Consider the following 24,676-nt stretch of genomic DNA (forward strand, 5'->3'; position numbering starts at 1 on the left):
GAGGAATCCTCAGGTGGAGGCGGGCGAAGGGTGGACGGTGGAGGTCATGTGGCCCAGAAGAGTCATCATCTGCTGAGCTGATACCGAGGTCAGCAGTGAAATCCTTCAACTCAGACTTACTAACGCCTCTTGATGTGGAGGGGGAAGGAAGGAGCGGAGGCGAACCGTATCCAGCACGGCCCCGATGAACTGTAAGGACTGAGAGGGGCACAGCTGGGATTTTGGGAAGTTTACCTCGAACCCCAGACCCTGAAGGTAAATAATAGTCTGTCGGGTCGCTGAGATAACCCCCTCCCTGGACGGGGCTTTGATCAGCCAGTCGTCCAGGTAGGGGAATACCTGGAAGCCCTGAGAGCGTAAGGCAGCTGCGACCACCACGAGGCACTTCGTGAAGACTCGGGGTGACGATGTCAGGCCAAAGTGGAGGACTCGGTATTGTAGGTGCAGGTCCCCCACCTGAAAGCGCAGGAACTTGCGGTGAGCGGGGTGCACTGGAACATGTGTGTAGGCTTCCTTCAGATCGAGGGAGCAGAGCCAATCGCCCTCGTCGATGAGAGGGTAGAGAATCGGTAGGGAAAGCATCCGGAAATTTTCCCGCACCAGAAATTTGTTGAGTCGCCTCAAGTCTAGAATTGGGCGCAGGTCTCCCGTCTTCTTCGGTACCAGGAAGTAACGGGAGTAGAACCCTTTCCCCCGTTGGTCGGGGGGAACCACCTCCATTGCCCGTAGGCGAAGCAGTACTCGAGCTTCTGGGAGAAGGAGGGGTAACTGAGTTCGGTTGGGAGGGCACGCCCTTGGAGGGCTGTCTGGAGGATTTTCCTGAAAGTTGAGAGAGTATCCTGATGAGATCATGCCAAGGACCCATGCGTCCGACGTGACTTGTTCCCAGCGTGGGTAGAAGGCTCTGAGGCGCCCCCCGATGGGAAGGGGGCCTGGGGCTGTGGCGGAGGGGGCCAGCCCCTATCCGCTTACCCCGTCAAAAGGACGGGGATGGTTTGGCGGTCGCAGGCGGCTGGGACTTCGGCGGAGCCCGATGGTGAGCTTGCGGGCGTCGGGGTGGAGGCCGTGAGAAGGCAGGGTAGATTTTTGAGGGTAGCGGCGTGGAGGGGCCCTGAACGGCCTGGACGCTGGCGGTTTAGGCTTTTGCCGAACGAGGGAGGCAAATGAGCGTTCGTGTTCCGAAAGGCATTTCGTAGCTGCCTCAATAGTGTCATCAAAAAGTTCTTTGCCCACACAGGGGAGGTTAGCCAACCGGTCCTGAAAGTTGGGGTCCATTTCGACGAGGCGTAACCAGGCTAGGCGGCGCATGGCGATAGCGAAGGCTGCAACTCTGGAGGAAAGTTCGAAGCCATCATAGGCCGCATGGAACAAATGGAGGCGTAGGTTGGAGAAAACCTCCAGGAGCAGGCCAAAGGCTCCTTGGCGGGAGGCCGGCAGGTCGGTCGCAAAGGCTCCCATCAGTCCAATGAGATGTTTCAGGTAGGACGTGAAGGTGAAAGTGTAACTTTGCACCCTAAAGGCCATCATAGAGTTCCGATTCAGTCTCCTGACGAACTTGTCAAGGGTCCGACCCTCTCGACCTGGGGGGACCGCCACTGAGACCCGGGAGGGGTGAGCCTTTTTCAGGGAAGATTCTACCAACAGCGACTGGTGGGAGAGCTGCGGTTGCTCAAACCCCGGGTATGGTACTGTACGGTACTTGGACTCCATTTTGGAGGGGACAGCTGTTACCATATAGGGGGTCTCCAGGTCTCCAGATGGAGAAACTTTAGCAAGGACTACGGCAGAACGAGACTTAGGAGTAATCATCAGTGCTGACATGAAAACAGCCACTCAAGTGGAGAAGGCTTCATCTAAAGCACGGCAAATGATAGGCTGTATCAAGAGAAGCTTCGTCAACAGGAAACCTGAAGTCATGATGCCACTGTACAGAGCCATGGTGAGACCACATCTGGAATACTGTGTTCAATTCTGGAGGCCACATTACCGTAAGGATGTGCTCAGAGTTGAATCGGTTCAGCGGATGGCCACCAGGATGGTCTCGGGGCTAAAGGGTCTCCCGTACGAAGAAAGACTGAGCAAATTGCAGCTCTACACTCTCGAGGAGCGTAGGGAGAGGGGAGACATGATTGAGACATTTAAGTACATCACGGGACGGGTAGAGGTGGAAGATGATATCTTTCTTCTCAGGGGACCCTCGACCACAAGAGGACATCCGCTCAAGCTCAGGGGAGGGAAGTTTCGTGGAGACACCAGGAAATACTTCTTCACGGAGAGAGTGATTGAGCATTGGAACGAGCTCCCAGTGCAGGTGGTCGAGGCACGCAGCATCTCAGACTTCAAGAACAAATGGGATACCTATGTGGGATCCCTACGAGGTCATGCCAAGGGATAGGGTCACTAGGACTGAATGAGCGGGTCAGTAGAGTGACAGTATAATTACAAGGGATAGGGTCACTAGGACTGAATGAGCGGGTCAGTAGAGTGACAGTATAATTACAATTATTCTTTAGGGGGTCAGTAGATTTAAGAGGGTGGGTAAATAGTGTGGGCAGACTTGATGGGCTATGGCCCTTATCTGCCGTCATCTTTCTATGTTTCTATGTTTCTATTCCTGAAGAAAGCCTTTTGGAGTACCGGATTGGGCGGTAAGCGAAGGGACTCTCTGGGCGGTGACGGCAAATCCTGCTCCGCCAGGTACTCTTTAGAGTATCTTGAGTCAGACTGGAGGTCTAAGTCCAGAGCGTGGCCCATGTCCTGGACAAAGCGAGTGAAGGAGGGGCGGGACGTTCCCGGGGCCCCGCGTGGGGACGGTGAACGAGACCTCCGTCGGGCGGAGGAGGACGGGGAGGCTTCCCTCGAGTATCGAGGTTCATGCTCCGACCCGTGCTCCGAGACCGGGGAAACACTGTGGCAGTGTTCCGGGGTTGAGGACCTACGTGGTCTCGAGGAGCCCCTCGGAGACGATGCCGGGGTACGGGGTACCGATCGATGTCGAATCGGTGACCTCGACCCGGACTCCCTCGGCGAATGCCTGGAACCTCAGTTTGGAGCCCCGGTCCGAGGGGGAGTTAGAAGGATGTGAGGGTTGGAGAGTGATAACTCAGTCACCTTCAGCGGTCCTGCACGAGGCGTCGGTGAACGGCCTTGTAGTATGGGAGAACTCCGGGCCTTCTTAGAGGTACGGCGGTTTGAGGTTTTGGTCGTTTTAGCGCGACGCTTTGCCCCGCGGCGGTACGTGGAGGGAGAGCGTCTCGGGCGCCTCGGCGAGGAATCCGAGGAGGATGGGATGCGGCGAAGCTGGCGCACTTTGCCCCGAGGGAGCTCGACGCGAGGCTCAGGCTGGTCTGGCGCACGGGGGGTTGAGGTCGGGGCTGGTTGTAGGTGGGCCAGCGCAGCGGACAGCTCCGACGAGATCATCGCCCGGAGCAGGTCCTGGAAAACGGGCATGGACAGCATCGAAGGCATGTCCGATACCTCGGTGCACTCCACCGGGGGCGACCTCGTATCAGAGTATTCCCGTGTGGTGGAGGCACGGCCCGAAGGCTTGGAAGGCTTCGCCGGGGCTGAAAGCATGGGACTTCCACCATGCGTCTCCGGTGTCCCCGAGGCTGGCTTCTTCGCCGGTGCGGAACCTGAAGAAGGAAGAGGAGACTTACCCGGAGCCGAGGCTTTTTGCTGTCCCGAGGGCTTCGGGGTCGAGTCTCGAGGTGGTGCCAAGGTATCGAGGTCAAGGCCGGGGCCGACCTCGAGGCCGAGGTAGTGGGTTGGTCGGCGGTGAAAAGGTCCGCCATGCGGGCTTTTCTTCGACGGAGAGCCCCCGGTTCTGAAAAGTAGCGCACTGGGGGCAGGAGTCGGTTGGATGGGCGGCCCCCAGGCAGAGGATGCACCGGCAATGCGGGTCTGTGATGGAAAGAAGCCGCTCGCACCGGGTGCACTTTTTAAAGCCGGTCAGAGGCCGGGACATAGAAAATGAAACTGGCCGCGGCTCAAGTAGCCACGTGGTCGCGGCGGCCCGGTAGCCTCCAGGTCGTCAAAAACGAAGCAGGAACAATAATTGAACAGGAAAAAAATGCGCACAGCGACTTTGAAAAAACAAGAAAAAATCGCAGTGCTAGAAGGCAGTTGGGGCAGAGCCTGGAAAAAAACGACTTCTAGGCTCAGCGGAAAAATTTGAACTGGAGACCACGAGGAGAGGATGCGCCCTCTAGTGGAGCAGGAAGGCACGCATGCGTGGAGCAGCAGAGCAAACTTAAATCTTCAATCAAGTTTGCTTGAAAAAGCTGTCCGCATCGGGGCTCCGTAGATGACGTCACCCACATGTGAGAATATCATGCCTGCTTGTCCTGGGATAATTTATGTTTATTGAAATGAGACTTTATGTTACATAAAGTGTAACTAAAATTACATTTTGTTTTTGTTAATTCAGACTAAACTCAAAGACCTGCCCATAAATGCCCATAACTGAACTCCAGGCCCTCTGGCAATCATTTTTATAGCGCACACAAATTTAGTTCTTCTTTAAAATGCGTACAGATGAAATTTTTTGCGTACACAGCCTATGAAAAATTAGAGGGAACATTGGTCTCCAGTTAAAAACAAACAAACCCTAATACTATGTCAATCCTGAAGACCAAACTGGTTAGGCATACCACTCTAGTAGGGCTGGGAAACACTGCATTAAATCAAAGGGGATATGTTAAAACTGTGCAGGCAGTACTTCAGAAAATGGAAGGAGTTTTGTGCATTCCACTGTAGCAGAACATAGAATAACTAAAAAATGTTTCTTACCTGTACTAAGTACTTAGGGTCCACATTTAGATATGGTGACAAAGGACTCATACCGGTCACTAAAAAAACAAAACAAAAAAAGACAAGATCATAAATAAAGCATATTATATTATATTACTTAATATATATAGTAATGACCAATTCTGGGTTTTATTAGCTACCACTATTGATTTGGAGAACCTCTCTAATATATAATTATTCTCAACAGTTTTCTTTAATGCATAACTTTATTAGCCATGTCAACAGATAATATGCATACTGCTTTTTTTCTCCAAGAACATCTAAATTATTGCACTCCACTCCCTGGAAAATCATGTCAGGATTATTTTATCGCCAAAGCTTCCTGGCTTTGATCTCTGAAAACTGTGGCTACCATTCTAATGGGATGGGACCAGACAGTGCTGCAGTGTAAAGAATAAGAAACAAAACAGAGAACAAGATATGCTTGACAAATCCGGATACTAGATTACCATAGCATCTAAAATTTCAATATGAAGATTTTCATAAAGCTGAATGAATGGGGAGGCAATGGGATGGGGAGAGAAAAACTGAGGCTGGGTGATGACTCATTGGAAGATTAGGTTTTCACCACCTTGATAATCTTTCTGTTAAGTCCCTGGAGGATTCAGTACACTAGGTGTTCAATCCCTTCCCGTACACTAGGTGTTCAATCCCTTCCCACAACCTGGAGTTGCAGAAATCTTAACACTAGCAACTAGGGAGAGACAGAAGCCCCTGCCTGTAATACAGAGGTTCCTAAAGCAGCATCAGAGCGAGCCGTCACATCTGCTGGTAAAACTGTCAGAACACCTTCCAACAAGGGACAGCGGCGCTTCCCGCACCGCGAGCAGCGTTTTACTGCTTCTGCTGCCATGTCTCTCTTGGCTTTCTCCCCCATACACCAAGGCAGCGCTACTCAAGTACCTCCTGCTCCCGAAAGGCCAAATCCAGCACTACAGCACAAACGTTGTGCCGGCAAACCTGGTCCGGGCCTGATGGCTGGTTTTTTTCTTCTTATGGGAAAGAAGCCCTCTGGACCAAGGAAATCCTGTACTCCATGGGTGGTGAGGGTGGGGAAAGGACCTGGGAGGGTCCAGGTGTTGCCCCCAGTCGGAACTGTAATCTGCCGACACCCCTGAACTCAACTGAAGCATGAGCAACAAGAGAATCAGCCTTTCCGAACAGGAGCCATCAGATAACCCGGAACCACAGGAATAGCAGCCATCCAACCTGCTGGAGATAGAGCATACTAACTGGCCAGAAGAGACTCCATCCATACGCCTGCGAGTCAGTTCTCTATCTCTACCTGCTAGTAGATGTATGCTATCCCACTAGTCTCTGGATTCATCTGCTGCTGACGCTAAGGAAAGCAAGTTAACACCCACTGAATCGCTTGAAGCTTCAGATATGGAATCCACTGCCCCTGAATGGAGCAGTCCCCGCAGAGAGCACCCCAATCCGACAGGCTGGCATCCGTCATAAGAGTGATCCAATTTGAGTTCCAAAGAAGACTGACCTGGAGGAGAGACTCCCCCTAAATCCAGCAGCATAGATTGCTGAAAGCTGGTTCCATCCAGGAGAGCGGCATCTAAAGAGAATGCTAGTGCGGAGACCACTGAGAGAGGACAGACTCCTGTAGAGGGGCATGTACGCTCTAGCCCAGGGGAGTGCCTCCAAGGAGGCTGACATGGACCCCAGCACCTGCAGATACCAGGCTGCGGGAGCTGGAAGATCCAAGAAATCTCTGATCTGCTGCTGCAGATTGTGTCTGCGTAGCTCGAAAAGAAACACACCACTCTGCCGGGTGTCGAAGAGAAGGCCCAGATATGCCAAGGTCTGCTACGGTGTTAACTGGCTCTTCTTGAAGTTGACAATCCAACCCAAGCCCTGTAACAGACATACCACTATCTCCACTGCATGTTTGCACTCCAGTTGAGACGAAGCCCAGATCAACCAGTCGTCCAAGTAAGGATGGATCTAGACACCCTGTCTGCAGAGAAACGCCACTACGATTACCATCACCTTGGTGAAAGTGCGGGGAGCTGTCGCAAGCCCAAAGGGAATTAAATGTTGCAGAACATGGAAACACAGAAACCTGCGATGCTCCGGAAAGTTTGGAATACAGAGGTTAGCCTTAGTGAGCGTCAAGGATGCTAGAAACTCCCCAGGAGAGACAGCAGTAATGACTGTGTGCACAGCTTTCATTTGGAAATGAGGAATCTGCAGGAAGCGATTGACTGACTTGAGATAAAGAATGGGCATCCAGTCCTCTAAGCCTTTCTTTGGCACGATGAAGTATAAGGAGTATCTGCCTAAGCCCAATTTGTGTTCTGGAATGGGTTCTATTGCTCAGATGTCCAGGAGACGCTGCAGGGTAGCATGGACTTTGACTCCTTCTCCAGTTGACTTGCCAGCGAGTCCAGAAACAAATCCAGAGGGAGGCAAAAGAAATCTATCTTGTGCCCCTCCTGAACGATGTCCAGCACCCACTGATCCAAGGATATGTGTGTCCACTCCTTGTAAAACTGAGAAAGTTGGCCCTTGATATTAGGAGGCTCTGCCTGACTTCTGGCAACATTAGGGCTTTTTAGGAGCAATAAAATAGTGGACAGAGCCATGTTTAAAAAGTATGTGGACGGAGGGATCCTCACCCAAATCCAGACTTTCAGTGTGACCATGTTGACTAGTCCCAGCAAGGATATCAGCCGGATCCAAAATAGAAGCAGTGTCAGGAGACAAAAGAGGCATAATATGCATATGGCAACAAACACAATTGAACTCTGATATAGCCAGATGAGAGGGCTCCTGAACAGGGATCTCTTCGACTGGTGCAACCAGCTAAGAAACCAACGGGCCCGTCGGCTGCATCAAATGGGCTGTGTCTAAGGAATTTACTTTCTTAAGGAGTCAAATAGAGTCCAGTGAAAAGTGACACCCCTTGTCCACTATAGAGCCCTGCTGAGGCACCCTAACCATGCCAAAGAGTCCCTAGACTCGAAACGCAGGCATTTGGTGTCAGACTCCAGAACAGCCTAGGGGTGAGATTTTTTTCCTGAAATCAAGGCCATCTCCCCAGTCCTGGAGGAAGCAAAGCCTAAAGCTCCCGCCCCCCTCCCCTCAGCGCGCTATAGCAAACAATACATGGTTGCTGATCTGATGTCAATCTGGCGCAATCAACGAACACATTTGACAAATTAGGGGCTGAGAAATCCACCCCAAATGATTTTTAATCAAATTGAGGGGGTTTGAGGCAGAAATAAACTCTGGAAAAAAATTTATATCAATAGAAATCTCGGAGGGAACGGGAACCTGAAGGCCTTGAGCATGTGCAGATGCTCAAGGCCCAGCAAAAAGAAGAAGGCGGATCTTCAAGCACCGGCACGTCCTGTGCATTGGTGCTGGTGCCAAATGGGGGCAAGGAATGTGATCGGGTGGTTGCCTGGGGGATGCCGGACCACGGCGCAGGGGGGTGCGAAGCGAGCAGGGGGGATGGTGGATCACGCCGGGGCCTTCATGAGCGGGGGAGCAATGCCTGTTCTAGAGGGGGTAGAGCAGCGCCGCTGGCCTCGGGGGATGGGGGAACGAATCAAGCGAGTTTCCCTTAGTTCCTATGGGGAAACTCGCTTTGATATACGAGTACTTTGGTTTACGAGCATGCTTCTGGAACGAATTATGCTCGTAAACCAAGGTTCTACTGTATTATTATTAAGACTTAGCCAAAAGGAAAGATTTATAAACTATAAAGAATTTTACCTCATGCAGAATTATCATTTCTTTAATAAGACATTAACTATTTTTTTCCAATGCCCTCCAAGTACCTACAAATCCAAAATGTGGCCCTGCAAAGGGTTTGAGACTACTGGTTTAGATGTACTGATACTTAAGGTACATTAAATAAAAATGAAACGAATAATAATAAACTTTAGCTCCGTGGCCACCCATTAGCTAGTAACCTTCACAAATTCACTAAATCTATTGGAAGAATCGCTTGGTTTATATCACACAGAGCTATGTACTCTCGGTTTGCCACACTATAACACCTAAAACGAGTCAAAGTCCTAACACAGCCCAAGTACCACTGGCGTCCGCACTCACATGGCACTCCAGCTAAGTCCGCGTGCGAGTACACAGGGGCACCTCCACCAAAGAAACCGCCCAGGGACCCTCTCCCCGAGTTACTGCTATTATCCATGTCGTCTCCTCGGCGCAGAGCCCGACAACCGGCGACCTCTACGACTCCTGGAGCCCGCAGCAAACCGCTTCTTCCGGCGCCGAGAGATCGATTCAAAGAGAGAGAGAGAGCACTTCCTTCTCGCTGACCTCAAATCCTTAGCATTCTTTCTTCTTCTGCGCATGCACTCAACCAGCGTATGACGACACCAGAAGGAAGCTACATTACGCGCCCTATGTTGAAATAGCGCGATAACCCAAGGTAAAGGTCATGCATAAAGCACTTGGCAGCCATTTTTGAACTGGGCAGGCTTTCCCTTGATAAAGAAATAATAATTGGTCTATTTTTTTGTTCGTTTTCATTCTATTTATTACATTATGTTCATCTGAGGCTTGTTGACCCAAATTTGTCAATATTGTTAGCAGAACGTAGGACTTAAGATATAAAACTTGAAAATCGTGCTTATTTCCCGACTCACTGCTATGTGGCCGTTGCCGAGTTAATCTGCTAGGAAACATTTGTAAGGTGAGACCTATTTCCTTATATAGTACAGATACTGATGGCTCAGAATCAACAGGCTTCCAAGTACTCGTCCACATCCAAGATGGCTGCCAACCAAGTACCTTGTTGTTAATGTTTATAATGTCAGACGGGAGTTAGGATTGGACGCCCCTTCTTCCTCCCGATGTGATTGGCAAGCACTTAACTTTCGTCTCCAGTTAACGAGATTTCTTTTATCGTGAACTCCACCCCCGAATTTTGTGCTGATTGGTCAGTAACGTTGCTGTCAGCCGATAGGACCCGCGTTTTGGAAAAGTCTGTAAACTAGGATACTGGTTACCTCCCTGAGGTGACACCGGCTCTCTGAAGGCGACGAATAGCTTCAATCCCATGTCCCGTCGCTTAATTGCCCAGCATGAGCCGTGGCTCTGGTGGGGAGCCGGTCAGTAAGAGAATGCGCCTGGGGTCCTCTGTGCCCAGGGAAGGGTCAACGCCACCGGCTCCACGCACTAGTAGCAAAGGTTAGTCTCAGTCAGCAACGCGTAGTCACAGCTTTAGGCCTAGGAAACGCGCTGTGGGTGAGAGGTTCTCCGGGAAAGAAAGGCACAATCGGAAAAAGATTAAGATATAGGCAAGCGAGGCATGTGCCTAGGGTTAAAGGGTTTAGGAGGGGTCTTCTCAGGTGTGAAGTTTTTTTTTCCTTTGGCTGCAAAAAGAAGCGCTGGTGAAGCAAGACCAGAGCTACTGCCTTGAGAGGTCTGTTTATTCTAGCCCTTGTGTATTGTCCTCCCCACATAGGAAGGGGCTTTGAACAGCTTCCGATCAGCTGTTTCCTCTTCCTAGGGCAGGGGTCTCAAAGTCCCTCTTTGAGGGCCCCAATCCAGTCGGGTTTTCAGGATTTCCCCCAATGAATATGCATGAGATCTATGTGCATGCGCTGCTTTCAATGCATATTCATTGGGGAAATCCTGAAAACCCGATTGGATTGCGGCCCTCAAGGAGGGACTTTGAGATCCCTGTCCTAGGGTTACCAGACGTTTGGATTTCCGCAGTCATGTCCTCCTTTGTCCAGGTTTTGAAAAGCTTCCTGTCAAAATCACATCAGGAAGGGGTATGCCCAGATGCAAAGTGGTGACATCACGTGCGTGTGACATCAATGCATCATGTCCGCACATGGGGTTGAGGGGTGGAACGGGGCATGACACAGGCTGAGCTGGGTGGGCCTGTGGGTATGGCCATGGGTCTGGATTTTTGTTCAGGAAAATCTGGTAACCCTACCTCTTCCTGTTCTGTCTGAATGAATGGGTGAGTGGGAAACCTTTGTGGGAGTTGTAAAATGTATCAATATGTCAAAGGGAGGGTGAACTATATGGCACAGGGTCTTCAGTCCCAGGATGAAGCAAGGATGGACAGACGGAGGACCAGAGCGATACATTTATTTAATTCGTTTTCTATCCCGTTGTCTCCAAAGCTTTATATCAGATGTGTCCAACCTTGCTCCTCAAAAACCACAACCCAATTGGGTTTTCAGGATTTCCTAAATGAATATGCATGAAATCTTCATGCACTATCTCCATTGTATACAGATCTCATGCATATTCATTGAAGAAATCAAATCCTGAACTGAAAACCGGACCTGGCAAAGGGTGATGTTAGACACCGCTGTTCTATTGCAAGACAGTGCGTGTGCATCTTTGCCTAGGGCCCAACAAAAGATTAATCCTGCTTTCGTCATGATGTTTGTAGCAGAGCTGTTGAAAATCCACTGTTTACTGTGTAGAGTAGAAACTCTTAAACCTTCCACCATAGCATACTATACTGTTTTTTTCTTAGTACTCTGTAGACTTGCCAAGTTGCCTAAATTCAGAAGAGATTGTGCTTGACCAGTCCTGACTCTGAACTTCTGTCTTAATGGAATGTGTGCGGTAGTTGTAGTCCCTGAGTCTACCCATTGAAATTTGTGCTGCAGATTCCATCCTACAATTTGAGAGAACTGTTAAAAATCCAGGGCTGATCTGAAATTGTCTTTATAGAACTAGGAAATTTGCAGCGTTGATATTTACTTAGGGACATGGTCTTCATTTCTTTTTGTGGGCTGCCAACAGGTTTTCAGGATATCCCAAATGAATATGCCTGAGAAAGATTTGGATACAACAGAGTTAATAGGCAACAAATTTATCTCATGCATATTCATTAAGGGTATCCTGAAAACCAGACCTATTGGAGGACTGGGAGCACAGACCAAGAATTTAGGGTCTACTTGAAGAAAGAGAGAGTCACAGAGCACAGCTATAAGTGGGGGGAAATATTCTATATAGAAACATGATGGCAGATAACGGCCAAATGGCCCACCCAGTCTGCCCATTCACAGTAGCCACTATTTCCTCCTCTCCCTAAAAGATCCCACATGCCTGTTCCACGCTTTCTTGAATTCTGACACAGTCCTTGTCTCCACCACCACTGCCGGGAAACTATTCCATGCATCTACCACACTTTCTGTAAAAAAAGTATTTCCTTAGATTACTCCTGAACCTATCACCTCTTAACTTCATCCTATACCTTTTCAGTCTAGAGCTTCTTTTAAAATGAAAGAGACTCTCCTTATGTGCATTTATGTGACGTAGGTATTTAAACATCTCTATCATATCTCCCCCTCCTGCCTTTCCTCCAAAGTAAAAACAAACCAAAACAAGAAAAACTGCAGACGGGCATACAATGATGCAGGCAAAGTTTATTAATAAAATGCGGTTAAAAGCAAATGAATCAATGGACCCGACACGGTCCGTGTTTCGGAAAACACGCCTTCATCAGGGTTTGTTATGGAGGAGCACCAGCTCTCAGTAACAGCCTAACCCTTCCTGCTTGCAACGGGACAGACAGCAGTCCCAGTTCTATCTCTTACTGGAAGGATATGAAAATCATTGAAAGGCTTCCAAGGTTTTCTTTAACGCCTCTCTTTCCTGAAATGACAAGCATGTCATACTGTTCAGCTAAGCTGAGGCAAAACCCTGAGACAACATTTGAAGTATATATTGAAGTTACTCATCAAGGGTCAAGTGGCACAGCTTGTTTGCGGTTTTAACTGATTCTCTTTTCATTTGGGACCCCTGATGAAGGTGTGTTTTCTGAAACACAGACCGTGCTGGATCCATTGGTTCATTTGCTTTTAACCACATTTTATTAATAAACTTTGCCTGCGTCATTGTATGCCCACCTGCAGTTTTTCTTATTTTGGTTTGTCTTCATACTCCTGACTGCAGACTCTGTTGGTTCTCCCCTTTTGTTGCCTTTCCTCCAAAGTATAAAACCAGAGTGGAATTGACCCAATCAGAAAGGTGAACACAAAAAAGTGTCCTTCAACTCATCTGACAAATGCCTTTATTCATCCAAAGTCTCGTATATGCATCCAACGACTCAATGACCCGACATGCACATGTTTCGGCCTAACCGGCCTGCCTCAGGAGCCTTATGAGCCTTTAACGGGTGTGTTAAAAACCCGTATAGTGTACAAAGATGCACACACCCTCTAGACGCGGCTACTAAAATTTCAAGACGTAAACCAGTGATTCTGGACAGACTCCATCCTGTCTATATCTATTTGAAGGTGCAGTCTCCAGAATTGTGCACAATATTCTAAATGAGATCTCACCAGAGTCTTACACGGGGCATCAACACCTTTTTTCCTACTGGCCATATATATTCCTGTGCACCCTAGCATTCTTCTAGCATTTACAGTTGCCTTTTCAACCTGTTGGCCACCTCAAGATCATCACATACTGTCACACCCAAGTTCTACTCCTCTTTGTGCACAAAAGTTCTTCACTCCCTAAACTGTACTGCTCCCTCTGGTTTTTGAAGCCCAAATGCATGACTTTGCATATCTTGGTGGTTCTTGTCTCTGTCTGTTAGTAGGTATGTGTAAACACAAACATTGGGATTGGTCTGGACCAATGTTCCCTCTAAGGATTGATGAGATGTGTGCAAAAAAAAAAAATATGCATGAGCGACAAGTTACATACTCCACAAATTTATGAGCAGGCGCGGAGGACGAGTGCCCGTGAGATTGTGGGAGGGTTAAATACTCAAAACTTAGAAGAATAACAATTTACTTAAGTTTTTGCTTCGCTAGCTTTCTGGTATCTTTATATAGTGGCGTACCTAGCATATGTAACACCCGGGGCCCATCATTTTTTGGCACCCCCCCTATCTGTACGAAAAACATGATTTTTAGTAACAAGCCATACGTCACACATGAGTACCTAGGAAAAGGCAGCATCTTACATATTGCAGTGAGCAGTACATCAATACACCCATTGTAAAACTAAACAAGCCAGACCAGCACAGATCAATCCTACACCGTCAATCCTAACAGAAAACCATGTCTTTCGAAGACACAGAACACAGAAAACACCTTCGCCTAGTATGGAATATGTCATCACAAACTAACTCCGCCCCTTTTACAAAACTGTAGTGTGGATTTTAGCCACGGTGGTAACAGCTCCGACGCTCATAGAATTCTGAGCATCAGAGCTGCTACCACCACGGCTGGCGCTAAAAAACGCTCCACAGTTTTGTAAAAGGGGGGATAAAATAGAAATACACAGCTTCAACGCTCTAGCTCAGGGGTGCCCAAACTTTTTGGGCTTGCGAGCTACTTTAAAATGACCAAGTCAATATGATCTACCAACAATAAAATTAAAAAACACAAAGCATACTATACGCTGAGAAAATGTTAATGATCATTCCTATTCTGGGTTTTTTTCAAAGAGGTCAAAGCAGATGACTCTATGCATTGTCACCTCAATAACAACCATACAAAAATAGACAAATATACCCCACTTCCTTTTTATTAAACCACAAAAGCAGTTTTTAGCGCCGGGAACTGCGCTAAATGCTCAGCGCTGCTCTCGACGCTCATAGGCTCCCTGCGCTAAAAAACACTATTGCGGTTTAGTAAAAGGGGGTCATAGTGCAAAATATAGACAGCATATATAAATTCATACATATTTTGATTACTAAATTTAAAATAAAATCCTACCTTGTCTGGTGATTTCATGAGTCTCTGGTTGCACTTTCATCTTCTGACTGTGCATCCAATCTTTCTTCCCTTCTTTCAGCCTGTATGCTTCCTCTCCTCCAGACCTCATTCCCTCCCCTAACTTTTTCTTCCTTTCTCCCTGCCCTTTCTTTCTTTTTTCTCTCTTGATGCCCCCTTTCTTTTTTTTCTGTTTCCCTTCTGTCTCCCTGCCTGCCCCCTTTCTTTCTCCCTACCCTCCACAAAGCCACTGCTGCCACCATCGGGGCAAACAGGCCCCAAAGCCACCACCGCGGCTGCCTCAAGCTCTCTCTCTGCTTCTCACCGTCGGGCCGACCAGCATTCCCCCGACATCAATTCTGCCGTCGGAGAGGAAGTTCCGCCCAGCCAGGCAGCGATTGGCTGGCACGAACTTCCTCTCCGATGGCAGCCTGAGGGGGGGGGGCATAGCTGGCCAGATCTGGACCTGGCCGGCTGTGCACCCCCCTAAGGCTGCACCCAGGGTTTCTTGAACTAGTAAAAACTGTTCTAATTGTAGAGGATCCCAAAAAATATAATCTTTATCTTGATATCTTAGTAAACATTTATACGGGAATTTTAAATAGAAGGATGCTTCAATTCCTAAGGCTCGAGGTTTTAACATCAGAAATGCCTTTCTTTTAAACTGTATTGTCTTGATAAGATTTGGAAAAATAGAACATTGTCCCCACATAATTTTTTATTTTTGTTTTGAAAATAAGTTTTCAAGATCAGTGTTTTGTCGGATTCATTTAAACATTTTACCAGTAAAGCTGCTCTAGTCAAAAATGGTATCTTGCGAATCTTCTAAAAAATCAATAAGATCAAATTCTGTGGGAACAAGTTCTTCTATACCTTGTTCAGAAGTAATTTTTTTCTTTTGTGGGACATAATAACATGTCGATATAGGCAATAAATCTGTGTTAGCCAAACCAATGATTTCCTTAAAATATTTCCTAAGAAGAATTTAAGGTAATAATAAATGAGTCCTTGGAAAATTGACTAAACGTAAATTTTTAACTCTCAAAAGATTTTCAAACATTTCAAATTTAGAATACGCTACATGGGAATCCTTTACTGCTGATGTAGAAAATATTTGTAAAGATAATATCTGTGATTCAATTGCTGTAATACGTCTATCTAAAATTTTAACATTTGCGTCATTATTTTCCAGCTTTTGAATCACTTCCTGAGAAAAATTTTGATTTTGAATAGCTACTGTCTAACAATCCCTCTACACGAGTATTAACCAACCAAAGGTCTTTAAGGGAAATTTCTTGAGGAGTTTCTTGAGTCTCATGCATGGTTAAGGCCTCCTCTTGGAAGGAGATGGCCCTAGGCATCGCTCCAAAATTCAGAACTGATGCTAAACTTTGCTGAGAATCTACTAGAGACTCAATAGGCCTACCCAATGGGTTGGCCTCAGAAGAAGTCACCAGAGGGAGAGGAGGAGTTCTGTCCAAGGGGCTGAGAGATGCCCCAGATGTTGACGCAGGATAAACCATCATGGGGTTAATATTAACTGGTGTCAAATGGCGTTCAATCGGGCCCATTAAGACTGGAGTGGAACTCTTGAGTTTTGCTTTCCTCTTTCCCATTATATAAAATAATATTTCAATCTCAAAGAATATAGGAAATTAACAAAAAAATACCTAAGTTCCCAGTCACTCCATGCAGCTCCATGCGGCTCCAAAAGGGCTCCCAAGTGGCTTGGCGTGTCCCTTAGGGCACGCCCCTTTGCCCACGCCTTGCGGCTGTGCCCTGCGTCCGCAACGTCTCTTGAGAGGAAAGGAAAAGGACCCTGATGACGCGGTCCCGGTGTCCCTGTAGATGCCTGAACGAGAATCGGCTCCAAGAGTCACCAGTAGGCAAATTCAGTAAGGCGCTGTGTCCCCGAAGGGCAGGAAACAATTCCTTGGTCTCGTTCACCAGTGATCTCCCTGTTGCTTTTTATCTCTTAATCTTCACAAATCTCCCTTGCCCTACTCCTTCAAAGCACCCATCTATAATATTAATACCTTAGTTAGCACATGCACACTTATGATTGAAACTTCGTGCCTCCATGCTTCCGTGCCACATTAAAATGCATGCGCAGTACAATAGAACCGCTGAGCAGGGAAGCGTCTCGGCGCACGATATGCTGTCAGGGGGAATGGAGAGGGAGTTCTATGGAGGTGAACCGTCGAGCAGGGAAGCGTCTCAGTGCACGATATGCTGTCAGGGGGAATGGAGAGGTAGTTCTATAGGTGGAAATAGGGAAGGTAAAAGGGGAAATGGGAGCCTGAATATGGGGTAAGACATAAGAAGAATAGCCATACTGGATTTCATTAGACCAATGGGTGCTGGACATCGGAAGAGAGGGACTTCAGAGACAAAAGGGGGTCAAATAGGAGAAGGGAACTAGGGACTGAGAAAAAGGGGTAGATGGGAGAAGGGGGCTGGAACTGGGGTTTGTAATTGTAAAAAGGGAACGTGTTAGAGAAAGGAGCTGGGAGCTGACAATGGGGATGTGTAAGAGAAAGGGGCTTTGGCCAGAAAAGGGGATATGCATGAGAAGGAGTCTGCACAAGGGACATGTGAGAAAAGGGGGCTTGGGCTGGAGGCTGAAAGGGAAAAGATGGGAGAAGGGGGCTAAAAAGGAGTTCGGGATTGGGACTGAAGCTGGGAGCTAAAAGAGAAACGGGCTGAAGATAGGAGCTGGAAAAATAAGTGAAGATGCAGAAGCAAAGTTTGATGGGGAAAGGAGGAATGGAGAGGGAGTTCTATGGAGGTGAAGGACAAAGAAAGGGGACATATTTTTAAATTGGTAAAAAAAAGGTGGTAGGGAAGGTAAAAGGGGAAATGGGAGCCTGAATATGGGGGTAAGACATAAGACTAATCTATTCTAGCACCTGTTAATGTAACGGGCTTAAACACTAGTGCAATATAATGTTGTCATCTTCATGCTATCGTAGAGTTGGTATTACCAGGGTAATGTACTGTATTTTATTTTTCACTGTGTGTATTGCTTACCATTGAGACCAGAAATTTCCACTTTGATTGTATAAGGCCACCATCCGTGTCTTCTCAACATTTCTTTACAAATGCTTTATTCATAGTGCACATTATATGTAACTTTAAAACACATATAGGTTGCAGTCCATTGCTGAAATAACGGGTTGTGGGTTCAAACCCACGCTGTTCCTTGTGACCCTGGGCAAGTCACTTAATCCCCCCATTGCCCCAGGTACATTAGATAGATTGTGAGCCCACTGGGACAGACGGAAAAATGCTTGAGTACTTGAATAAACTCATGTAAACTGTTCTGAGCTGTTCTGGGAGAACAGTATAGAAAATTGAATAAATAAATAAAAAATTTTGGGTTTATTGAATGTAACAGCAAAACATATGATGAAGGGTAACAATAAGGAAAAATCACACCTTCACTATCAATTTAGACCATTATCCAACTGTCCTGAGTACAATGCCTTAAACTTCTTGTATAATCCCACTTTATTCAGGGACCAGTAGGTTATTTCCCTCCACCCATCAGGACTTTGTAGGAAGCCTCAAACTTCAGAGACTTCTTACCTCATCACTGTCCCTGTACCGTCAGTCTTTCTTCCTACAAGTCAGGCTGTAGGAGCTTGGGTTTTTTTCTGCTCATGTTTTATTTCGGGTAATTTCAGTCTTTGCGTTCGTGGTTTTTGCCCTCATGCTGCGGAGGTTCCCTGCGGGGACAGCATCGACTAAGGAAGATCACAGAATTTTGGGAAAAGTCTGATTCTGGAGGGTTCCCTGTTTTTCAGTAAGCCCTCTAAACAGCCTGCACATCAGAACAGGGCTCAGGGACTGTTCCCTTGGGAGCTAGCTCACCCCAGGTTTGTTAGCTAGTGGATTGAGCTCAGGATGTGTGGTTCCATGGAGGCGTGTCTGGGATTGGAGCCAGACTGCATTTCTGTGCCAGGCATGCTGTGCGGCTTCTCTTAGGGTGGCGGAGATGACCAGCCATGTACTTCAGGCTAGTGGGACAGTCAGAAGATTCAAAGTTCAGCTTTCCAGCAAGTTAAGGCAGAGGATCTCCCTGCGATCTGTTCAGCTCGATCTGCAGTGTTTTCCTGTCAGCACATGTTTCTGTGAGTACCAGCTAACAGCTTGGGGGTCTTTAAAAAGGGTTTTTTTAGGTTGTTTCCCTGCATACTCTATCCCCCATCCCTAAAATACTAAAATCGCAGTTCTTTGTGTGGTTTTCCCAGGCTATTTTAATCAAAGCAGGCCTTCAGTAGCCATCTTGGATTTTTTCAGATTTGATTTTAAGCTGATTCTCCATTCTCTGGTTTGTCCACCATATGAGCCTTTAGAACTCTCACGATTAAGATGGTCTTCTGGGTGACTATTACCTCAGCCCTTAGAGTTTTGCAGCTTCATGCGCTCTTCTGCCGGGATCTTTTTCTGCATATTATGGATTCCTCTGTGATGCTGCATACTGTTCCTTTCTTTCTTCTGAAAGTGGTTTCTGCTTTCCATGTGAATCAGGAAGTCCGGCTTCTTCTGGTTCAAGGGAGCAGGATTGGGTGTTGCGGTCCTTGGACATGTGCTATTTTGTTGCGGTATTTGGAGTTCACCAGCGAGTTTTGCCTCTCTGACCACCTGTTTATTCTGGCAGTTTCTGCCCGCAAAGGTAGGCCTGCTTCTAAGGTCACTGTTTCCAGGTGGAGCCATTTCCGCGGCTTATGTGGTGACTGAAAAGAAGGCCCCCCCCTTTGGTTAATTCTACCAGAGGTGTTTCGTCCTCTTGGGCAGAGTTGTCAGCTGTTTCTCTGGATGAGATTTGCAGAGCCACCTCCTGGTCCTCTTTGCATATGTTCACCAAATTTTACAGGATTAATGTGGTGGCCCAGCAGGATGCAGCTTTTGATGCCTCTGTTTTGGCAACAGGTTCCACCCTGATTTTTCAGGACTGCTCTGTTACGTCCCACTGGTCCTAGAATAAAGTGGGATTGTACAAGAAGGAAAGATTAGGTTCTTATCTTTGCTAATCTTCTTTCTTGTAAATCCACACTTTTTATTCCGGGAACCCACTCTATACCTTGCTGATTCACTGATCGTCAGCCTTTTCAAGAACTGGTAAGCTGGATTTCTGTTTTCTGACCAGCCTTTATAAGAGTGCCATCAGAATGGGTTTAGCACTTTGTTTGGTTCAGGTGCCCCCTTCTCACAGTGCAGGCTATGTCTCCCTATAGCATTGTTTTGTTGCTCAGGTTTCATAACCTGTTTCTTGGTTTTCATTGTTTTGCATTTGTTGATATGAGTAGAATTTACTTACTTTGCTGGGGAGTTTCCCCGTTCCCCTCTCTCTTGTTATTATCCTCTACAGATGTTCCTGGCTGCTTTAAGACTGACAGTGATGAGGTAAGGGACAGTGATGAGGTAAGAGGGGAAGGGATTTAAGTCTTTGAAGTTTGAGGCTTCCTACCAAATCCTGGCGGGTAAAGGGAAATAACCCACTGGTCCCGGAATAAAGTTTGGATTTACAAGAAAGAAGGTTAGCAAAGGTAAGAACCTAATCTTTCATTGCTGTCAGTGTTGGATAGGATGAGCTGCAGATGTCATTGGAGTCTCAAGAACTATAAAAATATGTTCCTTGGAAACCCAGACAGTATCGTCCTTAACAGGCCTATGAAAGGAGTGAGTTGGGTCATGTGGAAGCAAGAAGTTAATTAAAAGCATTGCTATGCTCATGCAAGTTTTCAGCAACCACTGAAGAATCGGACCTTGACAACAGGGGGGATGACATATGATACGAGAGGAGAACAGCATGGGTTACATCATTTCATAAAATTAAAAAAAGAATGGGGGTGGGGAAGCACAAAAGGCGGTGGGAATAAATCCTGATTTATACCCCATAGGCAGTTTTATAAAGAAAGGTTTTGAGGCTTGCTTTGAATTTAACTGTATTGGTTTCCTGCTTCATATTCAAAGGGAGGGAGTTCCATAATGTGGGGGCTATTACTGTTACAATGAATGGTTGGTACCATATATAGAAGAGAGAAAAGAGGACTGGAATGAATAATGAATGGTAAATGTTATATTTACATTTTCTTGCTGGTCTTGAAACTAGTCAGACTAAATCAGGTCCTACGATTTTTTTTTGGTCTGTGGAGGCTTTTCCTAATTAGATAGGAAGAGAAAGGGATAGTAGATGTCATGGATAGGCAAACTAGATAGGGCATATGGTCTTTATCTGCCATCATTTTTTATGTTTTTATGTAAGTAATGCCATAGTCCAAAAGTAAAGAATTGCTGTCAGTGCCCCAGAGGTCAGCGTGAGTGCCATCTAACATTAACTGGATTATAGTAAATCCTGCAAAAAGGGGGGGGATAGTAATTAAAATCAGACTCTGGTAAAACCTAAAACAAAATAACATAGAGCAGAACCACGTTTTGAAGACTTGCCATAGAACACAGACTTTGTAATGATGAAACTAAAGAGGTTTCAACTGTCTTTATGTTAGGGCTAGAATTGCATTAATGCAATATCAGTACTTCTGTCAAAATGAAGATAGCAGTTGTAGGCTTCTATTAACATCTTTAATGCCCTTCATATTCTGGATAATGCTTCATAGCATTAAAAAAGAACTAGTCTTGCCTCAGCTAATGGCAGTATAATGATTTTACCTCTCTGGTCTTACATTCTAAGCAGTTCTTGCTGCCTTTTCTTTTTCAGTTCTCAAACAAGGGACAATTAACTTTTATTTGGAAACTCCAGAACAAATGACCACTGGACCAAAGAGGTATGATTTTATTTTGCAGATACCAAAAGGTGTTATACAGTATAGTGACTTTACCTGGTTTTACAAATGAGAGCAATTTTCAGATTTTCTTTTCACAATTAAAAGAAAGCTAGGTGTTTATCTAATTTATGAATGCAGTCTATAACAACAGGAAAAGATGACTTGAGGATGGTTCTTGGGGTAGTTATTTGGGTTTCTCTATAGGAATGAATATACAAGACTCAATGCCACCTTATTGTGAAGTTGTTTAATAAAAATGGGTTTTGTATAATTACAACAGATTTTGACCCCAAAGCACTAAGGGGGTCTTTTAACTAAAGATTAACGCATGCTCTAGTGCAGGCATGTCCAACTTCAAACAGGTCGTGATCTACTTTTTCCAGCCAAAAATGCTGGTGATCTACCACCATGAAAATTAAGTTTCAAATTAAATTTTAACCCAATAAAGTTGGAGGATTTCCCCCCCCATTTTTAATGAACCTTCTGTCATTTACTTGGATGTGATCAGCTGTTAAGCAAATTAAGCAAAAACAAAACAGAGAGACGAAGATCCAGTAAGAACTGCGAGGGGAAATGGAAAGTACATTTTTTCTTAAAGTTTTATTGAGTAATAACTTTCTTTAACTTTTATTGAGTAATTTGGTTAAATTTAGGTCGAGTATTGATCCAGGCTGATCTTGCACAATCTTTAATATTTCGCACTTGCTCATTAGTGAGACGTCTGAGCCTGCATTTCCTCCACCAGCTTTTTGAAGTTGGGTGACTGTTGCATGAGGGCCAGTTTCAGGAAATCCTGGAGATGTTCATCTGTCATGTTGGAACGTTGTGTACTCTTTATCATTTTCAGATGGGAAAACTCAGATTCAAACAAGTTGAACCAAAACAGGAGTGTACAGCTTCACTGCATCTTCTCAAGTTGGAAAATTTATTTCTAGGCACTAGCTTCCAAAATGATTCTTGCTCAGCATGGGTCTTGAGAAAAATGTCATTTTTAAGGGCTAATATGTCGTTTTCAAGAGATGGCTTGTTCAGTGAGTAATTTTTACTGATAGCAGCTGCAGTTTCTTTAATGTCCACATCTACTTTGAATGGGTATCACAAGTACTCCACAAGTGTTCCAATTTTTTGGAAGTCACAGAATCTATTTTTGAATTCCTGGATAACAGAACAAATTTCTGTCACATGCTTCTCGTTCTGAAAAACAAAATTTGGATATTGTCCCAGATGGTCCTGCATATTAGGAAAATGATCAAAAGTGTTGTTTGCAAGGTCAGTCATCATTAGCTCAAATTTGCTCTTGTAGGATGAAACGGTACTCATCTCGCCAATGCATTTTTTAAAATCTTGTAGTTCAAGGTTCATATCACTTAGTTCATCTGTAAAGTCAGCGAGCAATGCCAGATCACATAATCACTCCTCATCTTCCAACTCTGCTTGGTCGTCTCCCCTCTCCTTCATAAAACTTCTTATTTCATTCAGCAAATCACAAAATCTTTGCAGAAATGTGTGCCTACTTAGCCACCTTACATCTGTGTGCAAAATACCGTATTTGCCGGCGTATAAGACGACTTTTCAGTACCTTAAAATCCTCCCCAAAGTCAGGGGTCGTCTTATACGCCGGGTACTGTTTACATGCAGTGGCGTACCAAGGGGGGGGCGGAGGGGGCGGTGCGCCCCGGGTGCCAGCCCTAATGGGGTGCTCCCGGCCTTGCCGTTCAATCCCCCCCCACCCCCGAAGGACCGCTCGCCCCACTGACCTTCCTGCACCACCTGTGAAGCAGTCCGCAGCAGGATCGCGAAGTCAGTGTCAGCGATCCCGCCCCTCCTCTGACGTCAGAGGAGGGGCGGGACCGTGGCGCAGGAAGCAGCGCAGGGATCGCTGACGCTGACTTCGCGATCCTGCTGCGGCTGCTTCATAGGTGGTGCGGGGAGGCCAGGGGGGCGAGCGGTCCTTCGGGGTGGGTCGGGGCATCAGGCCTTCAGGGTGGGGCGGGCGGGCAGGCAGGCAGGCTTTCAAGGGGGAGGGGGTGACAGGCAGGCAGGCAGGCCTTCAAGGGGGGACAGGCCTTCGGGGGGGGGGTGCAGACCTTCAAGGGGTGCAGGCCTTCAAGGGGGGGCAGGCCTTCGGGGGGTGCAGACCTTCAAGGGGGGGACAGGCAGGCAGAAGGTTGTGCAGAAGGTGTGCGGAAGAAGGGGTAGTCTTATACGGCGAGTATATAACAAACTCTATATTTTAACTGTAAAAGTTGGGGGGTCGTCTTATACGCCCAGTCGTCTTATACGCCGGCAAATACGGTAATTTCTGCTGCCCCTTCATCAAGAGAGTAAGATTGAAAAGCCATCTTTGAAGTGATCTTCCATGAACTGAATTTACAATTTTGAAAGTGATGTTCATGACTGTCTTTGTATTGAGTCTCTTGCTTGCCAAAACTTGCTGATGTATGATGCAGCGGTAAGAAAGGAAATCTGGGAAGTTGTCATGCTGTCTACAGAGGGTTATAAAACCCTAAATCTCACCTGTCATTGCTCTTGCTCCATCAGTAGTGATAGAAACAAGTCTATGCAATGGAAGATTACACTTTGTCACAAAAGAATGGAAAGAACAGAATATTTCCTGACCGGTAGTTCTCCCTTTTAAAGAAATCATTCCAAGTAATTCTTCTTTAACACTGAAGTCTTCATAAACCATCCGGATAAAGACTAGTAATTGGGCTATGTCGCTTATGTCTGTAGATTCATCCTGTTGGGGTGAGAAAGCAACACAATTTGAAACATCTCCAACAATTGTTCAGTTGTGTCTCCACACATCTTTTCTATTCGTCGCATGATGGTATTTCTTGACAGTTGTACATCTTGAATAGCAGCTATGATCTTTCTTATTTTTAAATCCTTCAAAAAGATTGTCAGCTGCTTCAAGAAAACAATCTTGAAAGGTTCAGTGAAAGGTTTGCATTTCTTTGCAATCAGGTTGCTGACCTTGAAGGATACTATGGTTGCATTGGTCGAATGTGACCTTGACTTTGCCATTGATTTAAGTTCTTTGAACTTCAGTTTATGAATTTCACTTTTGGGTGGAAAATCAGCATCAAACTTATTGCTATGCAGAGCCTTATAATGACGCTCCAGATTACCCTTTTTGGGCAAGGATACTGTTGCGTTACAAATTAGACAACAACACTTCACCATGATGAAGTAGTCCATTTCCCATTCATCATGAAAGTGGTAGGTTTTGCTCTTCTTAGTTGTACTGGGGTGGCTTGATGCAAGAAGGCCAAATCTACTAAGTTAGTATAAACATTGGCTGAATCTGGTCCAAAACTGTTACTTGTCCCAAAGTATTAAAGATCAACAGGATCTGAAACCCTCTGGATGATGTACAATACAAGG

The 24,676-nt window shown here is 46.3% G+C and overlaps 2 protein-coding genes across 8 annotated transcripts in view; one reads left to right on the forward strand and one right to left on the reverse strand.

The window, feature by feature from the left end:
• The window catches only part of TIMM23B (translocase of inner mitochondrial membrane 23 homolog B), a 92,136-nt gene extending 82,560 nt beyond the window's left edge, over window positions 1-9,576 (reverse strand). Inside the window, exons 1-2 of one of the 3 annotated variants that reach the window (XM_033942320.1) lie at window positions 9,441-9,576; window positions 4,792-4,850 (exon numbers count right to left, since the gene is read on the reverse strand). In XM_033942320.1, coding sequence (XP_033798211.1) covers window positions 4,792-4,850; window positions 9,441-9,561 — 180 coding nt within the window. In that variant the 5' untranslated portion in view covers window positions 9,562-9,576. The other 2 variants (XM_033942322.1, XM_033942321.1) reach the window with 2 other exon arrangements.
• PARG (poly(ADP-ribose) glycohydrolase) overlaps window positions 9,469-24,676 on the forward strand; it is a 268,960-nt gene continuing 253,752 nt past the window's right edge. For 2 of the 5 annotated variants that reach the window (XM_033942312.1, XM_033942314.1), the window contains exons 1-2: window positions 9,566-9,984; window positions 21,223-21,289. In XM_033942312.1, coding sequence (XP_033798203.1) covers window positions 9,879-9,984; window positions 21,223-21,289 — 173 coding nt within the window. In that variant the 5' untranslated portion in view covers window positions 9,566-9,878. Of the gene's footprint in view, window positions 9,488-9,557; window positions 9,985-21,222; window positions 21,290-24,676 lie in introns of those variants that run through there. The other 3 variants (XM_033942315.1, XM_033942317.1, XM_033942316.1) reach the window with 3 other exon arrangements.

Source organism: Geotrypetes seraphini, chromosome 4 (assembly GCF_902459505.1).
Source record: "Geotrypetes seraphini chromosome 4, aGeoSer1.1, whole genome shotgun sequence".
Classification (NCBI taxonomy): Eukaryota; Metazoa; Chordata; class Amphibia; order Gymnophiona; family Dermophiidae; genus Geotrypetes; species Geotrypetes seraphini.